This window comes from Zingiber officinale, chromosome 7B (genome assembly GCF_018446385.1).
Source record: "Zingiber officinale cultivar Zhangliang chromosome 7B, Zo_v1.1, whole genome shotgun sequence".
NCBI lineage: Eukaryota > Viridiplantae > Streptophyta > Magnoliopsida > Zingiberales > Zingiberaceae > Zingiber > Zingiber officinale.
Genome location: NC_055999.1, coordinates 109,617,789 through 109,625,223, shown reverse-complemented (window position 1 = coordinate 109,625,223; position 7,435 = coordinate 109,617,789). Strand labels below are relative to the sequence as shown.

The following is a 7,435-nucleotide window of genomic DNA, read 5'->3' as shown; positions in this document are numbered from 1 at the left end:
AATCCCAAAAATCCACAAGAACTGAAATGAGTGTAATTGAAATTTTTTAGGTCCATCAGTATATTTTGATCGAAATCTATTGATGAATCTAGAGAGCACTGATTATATCCATTTCAATTCCTGTAAATTTCTAGGGTTGTAAGAATTAAACGGTGTTATCCATTGCTTATTTTAACTTCTTAAGGGTGTTAAAATATCTTTAGAAGAATAGCTAAAGAATCAACTTCTCAAGAGACTTTTTAAATTCATGTTATTATGCATGAATGCATATGAAGAGCACAGTAAAAATAAGAAAGAAAAAAAAAAGAGATATTGCACATATAAGAAGAAAGAAAAGAGAGAGAAATGACAAAGAGTAGAATAAAAAAAAACACCCTAAAAAAGTGTCGTCTTTTGATGAATAACAAAATAACATACACTTTTGATAAATTTGAAAGCCTAAATACACCTTTTAATAAATTGTCGTATAAATCTATTTAATTATCGAATAAATCTATTTATTAAATATTTAACATAATTTTAACACTAAGTGATAATCTAATACAACCCTCCTTATCCAAGTTTTAGATCGATCATGACTAATTTGTCACTGATGGAGTTAAAATATGAATTATTATTTATAAAAAAAATAATTAATATGGCATATTTCAAAAAATAATAATAATAAATAATCTAGTTGAATCATGTTTAAAAAAAATCACTTTTTGAACATATATTAACATTCTATACAAGATGGTGATATGATTGCGGTATGTGATGTCTAGAAAATGAGTGGTCCGTAATCTTTGATCCCTTCCACAATTTACATGTTGGATCGCAGTTAAAATCTGACCAAAATTATTTGCAATCTTCTCTGAATTTACCTATCCACTTAACTTATAATTTTGGGTCGAACCAAAAGACTGGAGGACGGTGGATGGGCCGCCCCTAGTTTGGCACCATACAATTTGCCCACTATTGACAACCTCCAGCCGCTTAGTTCAACCAAAAACTATAACTTAAATAGCAAGGTAAACCCAAAAGAGATCGTAACCTATTTTAACCAAAATCCGACAACAATGCAACCTACAAATTACAGAAGGAACCATAAAGAGATCAAAGATCTGGACTCCTAGAAAATATGCAAATATAATAGAGGTATTAAAAGGATCATTTACTGTGATTTTTATTGTAAGGATTTACAGGTGACGACCATAGGATTTGGGTCGCACCACCAAGCTTGCTAGTAAAAAGAATGGACGACAATGGCGATCAACACTGGGGGTTACCTGTTGATTATGGGCCGATAGTTGTTTAACCAAAAAGAACACAAGATTCCGACAAATATTCTACTGAGTCAGTTAAGAAATGAGGTTTGCAGATGATTTTATGGGGATGCCTGAGGCAATCAAAACGGAGAGAAGGAAATTGCAAAGTGAGTTATTACAGCCTTTGTCGTTGTAAAATTACCACGACAACCATAAAAACAAGAGCATGATACCATTTGAGGCAAAAGAAATTCCTCATAGCTTATTGCAGAGGACACACATGTCAATGTGAAATTTCAGATGAAGGAATAGATGTTCTAAACCTTCAATCTAGCCAGTAAGAGCAGCTGCTCCTGAGATGATCTCCGACAGCTCTGTGGTAATTGAAGCTTGACGAGTCCTTTGGAGAAATAGATGAAGAATAAAGTCAGTTCTAAAACTTGAGCACTCCTAATAAAATGTACACGAGAGAGAGCGGGAGAGGGACAGACCTGTTGTAACTGAGAGTTAGTCGATCGAGCATTTCCCCGGCATTCTTACTAGAATTGTCCATGGAAGACATACGTGCTCCCAGCTCACTACAAGCATTTTCCATGGCTGAATTATACAGAAGCTGAAACAGCACGGATATATCAGTCAACATCCAATGAAAATTATTAGAAGGTTCTGATATAGAATGAACTTAAAATATATTTATCGTTCATGTAGATTAAATTAAACAATTATTAGTGGACAAGTTGGTAGCAAAGCCAGTAACACCTACATGTATGAAGAAATTGTAATTCTCCAGTAAATAGGAAAAACAGTCAAATTTCAAACTATTGAAGAAAACTCACGCAAGAAAATTGGAATTCAGCAAGATTCTGCAGGATTTCAGCTTTAGTCTCACCCCCTTCGATTTCGTAAGAGTCCAACTCACCAAGAATCCCTCCTGCTTCTGACTCTTTCTCTGCAGTCTGAAAAATGAAGGTAGTGCATGATAGTATAATGGCTGTGTTATGAAATATGACTTCAGAAAATGAAGTCTTATATTCAAAAAGACTCAAATCACCTCAGGAGATAGTATTGTTGAAACAGATGGCAGAAAGGACATAACCGACTGGAATTTGTTATAAACTATCCTCAGAGCATCATACTCCACATTCTTCAAAATATCATCAGCAAGAACAGAAATCTGTACCAATGCAGCATAGTGTAATGAGATGACATAAAAATTATTATTTTTTAAATAAAAGAAAAAGGATCACCATCCTCCAACACGAGTAACATGATTGAGACTTATTGGTCTTGCCCAGTCAATTACGTGGGGAGTTTTGGTGAATATCTACTAATAGGCCAGTGAAATAGGCGACGGATCATATAGAAAACAAATATTTATTAGAAAACTATTAGCACAAAATTTTGAAAGGTATTTCATATTGAATGAGAGAAATTTCAAATAGAACAGCTCCTTAACTCGTATTTAATTTTCAGTATTTTTCCATTGCTCCAATATTTCAATTTATTGCAATGTATCTATCCATTCAGAATATTGTCTCAAGGAAAATGCTTAAAGTTGAAAGTTGGTCAAACAAAGCTTCGAGGAGGAAAGTATTAAGAATATGCTTATCAGAGTCCTGAACATCTCCAGTATTATAGAAATTGTCTGATCACAACCAACTGATGTTTCCATCATTGATACAGACAAACAGTAGTTGTATAAGAGAAGAAACAAAAAATTTATTTGCCTAATTCTTTAGTTAGTCTAGCTTTCGAACATTTGACCCAAAACTGGTACAATAAGTTTCTGTGCAAATTCAAGAAAGCAAGCCAACAAACTTTCTTTTCTCATCTCATCATCAGCGAAGGTGAAAAAAAGATTGAGAAGATCCATCCTAGGAGGTTAAAGATAATTGCATAAATAAATAAGGAAATTAAGGCAAGATTTATTAGCCTTCATCCTTAGGACATGTGAAAATCATAATTAAAACTGACCTGAGTATAATTGAGAGGAATCTTTTGTAACCCAGAAACGGTCAACTCAATGCTATTCTTGAATTCGCGCACCAATAGAACCTTACCTTTATCTCCCAATACAACAAACTTCGTATCCTTTTCTGGACCTGATAGCAATATCAGGTCAATTACAATCTTAATTTAAATGCTAGTGTCATGTTGTATGGCAATATATGGATAATACCTGAAGTCAACTTGTAAAGAAACTTGCTGACTTTGGCAGACGTGGAATTAATGCCACCACAAAGACCCTTGTCGGATGTAATAACCACAATAACATTCTTCTTGACATCAACACCTGTGATGCAACAAGATATGGTTAGCATGACAGAATCAGTAAAAAAAATGGGAAAAATCTGATAACAATAGGCTGACAGGATGCTGAATGCAGAATAATTTTGTCAGACTAGAAAAGAAAAAACACTCACTGCTTCAAACATTGACTTAATCTAACAAATGCACAACTGATGAAAGTGCAAACTTGAACAAAAAAGAAAAGGAAAACAATTATCAAAATATTTGCTGATCGAAGAAGTAAAAACCTTGGAAATGTTAAGACCCTACTAACAGACACAAGAATGATAGCTTATGTATGAATTCATATAATACACATGACACCATTTAATTTAGACTCACAGGAAAGTTCAAGAGTAACTTATCCTGGAGATAGAAAATATTTCTGGTAGTAAAATAGGTGCTCACTATAATCTATTCCCTAAATTGAGAAGTATGTGAACTAGCTTGACAGTAAACATTTCCTTATCCTCTAATACCCATCCCCTAAAGGCTCTTTGAACCCAATATATCATTTAGGTAACCATTGCACACTTTGTTTTACAATGGTGTAACTGGGGAACTTCTTTTCTACTATTTCATAACTTCAAAGACATTGTTTTATAAAACATCTTCAAATCACCCATTATTGCTTGTATAAAAAAATTCCACTTACAATAGTCCTGCAATCACATTCAGACAGCAAATGCAGATTTTTGAAGTTTTAAAATCTTTAGTACTAAAGTCTTACATGACCCAAACATCAAGCAAGGTCTGCAGTTTATCATGTAAATCAGAGTGCAACTGTTGTTTACAACTACAAAGATCAACAAATTCATGCATAAGCATTTACAATGTCAACCAGAGTAAAATTAGGAAGAACAAATGATCAGTTGATTAGAAGTGTCAAAGTTATAAACGTTGACAACTAAATTTTTTTCTAAAAGTGTCTTCTAGAGAATGGAAATCCAGAAGCATACTAGGAGCATCCCCAAGCAGTGCAGTAAATGGCTGCCATAAGCCACGGGAATTTATAGTTTTGTTTTGAACACCACGAAGCTTTGATGATGCCACCATTTTCATTGCCTTTGTAATCTTTTGAATGTTCTTAACACTCTTCATTCGGCTTCTCACTGCAGACAAATAAATGCAACAATCAAACCCTCAATTAAGTGGCTAAATTCTAAAAAAAAAAGAGGAAATTTGAGATCAACAGACTTCACACCTGCTTGGGTTGAAGCTGCCCTTGCACCCATTAATCCAAGCTCATTGCTGATTGAGAAATGAGTTAGCGATATAATTGTGTTCCATGCGAACAAAGTTATAGCAAAGAACTAATTATTTACATAAAACCTGCATTTTTCTGACAGATGGAATCCAATGCAGAGTCAGGAAATATGGTTCTACATAAATTCAGTTGAGATTTGGCAGGATGGGGAGACAGGAACGAAGTTCTCCACATGCGAAGGCAAGTTCAGACATAGGTATATTCATGGTAAAAGTCCACAAAATAGAAACTCCACCAAATCATGAAAATATCTTCACCTTGTTAGCTTCTATTTTCATGTCTCACTTCAGTTGATTCACAAAAAAAGTGGGAAGATAGGGCCAACTAGAAGGGTAGACATCAAAAGGGTGAATAAAGCTAATAGCTAATGAATAACCCCTCTCTAAAATCTCACCCCTTAACCTTACTTTCTTAAACAGCTTACATGGTTTATGTTTGTTTTGTAATAACCGAATAGCTAATGAATAATGCAAAATAAGATGAGAGTTCTTGCATGTTCAATTGCACCAACTTATGATCTTGTTAAGCACAGGACAATAGAGCAACTATATAGCTGATACCTTAATTTTTTGCCGCTTGGTAAAACAAAATTATAGTGACAATCAACTAGAATCAGCCAAACAAAAAAAAACATTTAACCATATTTTTTTTACATGATTTAAAAAATGAAAAAAGACCAGTGATTATTTGATTTTTACAATAAGATTGTCTTTATATTGAACAAATAACACACATGTACTCAGATCATAAGCTTGTAACATGGGCCAGAGAGTAGCAAAGGTAGCTGTTATGGCTATGAGGATCTGTAACCACGTGTGATAATCAAGATACAAAAAAGGAAGAAACTTGATTGACAAGGATCAAACAAAATAAATATCAATAATTTTTAATTGATTCAGTTGTATCTTAAATGAATTTTTTACTATGACCAAGGTATATTTTATTCTATAAAAATATATTACATAATCAAGGAGAAGAAGCAATAATACAAGTTGTCTCTTCTCTTCTTATTATTCTTCTCGTATCTCCATTATCCCTCTCAATCAATCTCGATCTACACCTCTCTTAATTTCTCTCTTATCTCTATCATCACTTGTGGATGTCGTTTCAGTGTGACCATAACAGTGGGAATCAAAGCCAACAATGGATGACATTCTCCAGCTTCAATTTTAGTTTTAGTAAAAAGCCAAGAAAATAGAGGAAAACTTGGCTAAAATGCAACCTAAATAAGATTCAATAAAAAGAGAGAGCCATCAGAAAAGCCCCATGGGGAGTGAAGGTAGTAAAATCCAAGATATTTCCCCTCCTATACAAGTATCTCCCACACAAGGTAGTCAAATTTTATTGACAAATCCAATATATTTATCAACAAAATAAAGATACAACTCGGTAATACACATTTCACTAATCACCTAAAATTCCCTCCGCCCCTACCAGACTCCAGCTATGTAGTTTCCACTGCTAAGGCTGAGCCCTGGAATTTGACGCCAGACTTGAAAAAGCACCTACACACGCTTTAGGCCCAATCATTCGTAAAAATTAAACAAAAACGATTGAATCAATTAAAATCTAGTTTCGCAATTTTGCTCGGCCTTTATCTGCCGTCGACTTCCTCCAAACGCTGTTTTTGATCCGCTTCTCTTGATGGCTTGCCGTTGACAATACTGATCCTTCTAGGATGGTTACGGTAGCTTAGGATCGAGGTGTTACAGTCGAGATAAATGGCAATAATTAGGAAGGTAGTTTCAGGTCTGAAACATTTGAGATCAAAAAAAAAATCCCATCTTTAAACATGAAGCCATTCATGTAAACGTACATAAAAATAAATCAATAAAACAAGACAAAAAATCAGCATCAGGAATCATATCGAAACACAGAAGAAAAACAAAACAAACATAAAGTTTTCTAACATTCAGGCAGCAAGATCCATCAATCGAATACAGATAGAAAGGGGTTATTGATAGATCGAGAGTTTACTCATGATTAATCATTGATCGGGCGACGGGGGAGTTGTAGGAGACAGGAGAGATGAGTAGCAGCCTCCCCTCCCTTCTGAGAGCCGCCATCGCCATCGTTTCGTCACCAAAGAGCTGGTCCGCTTCGAATCCCACGGATCGCCTCTTCTTCTCGCCGGAACTGGACGCGAGATCTTGTTTGCCAATTTAATAGGGCAATCTTGACGAAACCAACGTGAATGCTCTGGCAATCTCGAACGTCCAATGCGAAATAGACGGCGATGCGTGATTGTAGTTATAGGTCAATTAGGCTGTGGATTGGGCTTTATGGGCCTCTAGCAGGGCTCACAGCTACATGCTTCCATATTTAGTATAAGATTATAATTGGCAAAAAAAAAAAAAAAATTTATTGGAATATTTCCTTGAGGTAAATATACTTTTCTTTTTTAAATTAAAATGTATTTTGTAATAATTTAATAAAAGAATTGGTGGTGCAATCGTTCTCTGGATCAAGGTTGACCAGTTTGACTAAGTTGGAGTTGATTTGAGCTTGAGTTTCGATGTTTAAACAATATGTTGTGGATAACATGTTTGGACAAGATATTGTGGGACATATGGGAGAGAAGTCAAGTAGGTCATGGAAGGTCAGTACTTGACTGGTAAAGTCCTAACTCGGA

The 7,435-nt window shown here is 34.8% G+C and overlaps 1 protein-coding gene across 1 annotated transcript; it reads right to left on the bottom strand.

The window, feature by feature from the left end:
- Positions 1 to 1,314: 1,314 nt before the first annotated feature.
- LOC122006857 (ATP synthase subunit gamma, mitochondrial-like) lies at positions 1,315 to 6,964 on the bottom strand. The gene is made up of 9 exons (XM_042562516.1): positions 6,781 to 6,964; positions 4,741 to 4,787; positions 4,496 to 4,648; positions 3,427 to 3,540; positions 3,222 to 3,349; positions 2,299 to 2,421; positions 2,084 to 2,203; positions 1,739 to 1,860; positions 1,315 to 1,647 (listed from the first exon to the last, which is right to left on the bottom strand). Exons 1-9 carry the CDS (start codon positions 6,873 to 6,875, stop codon positions 1,578 to 1,580), a joined length of 972 nt encoding a protein of 323 aa, XP_042418450.1. The 5' UTR covers positions 6,876 to 6,964; the 3' UTR covers positions 1,315 to 1,577.
- Between the last annotated feature and the right edge of the window lie 471 nt (positions 6,965 to 7,435).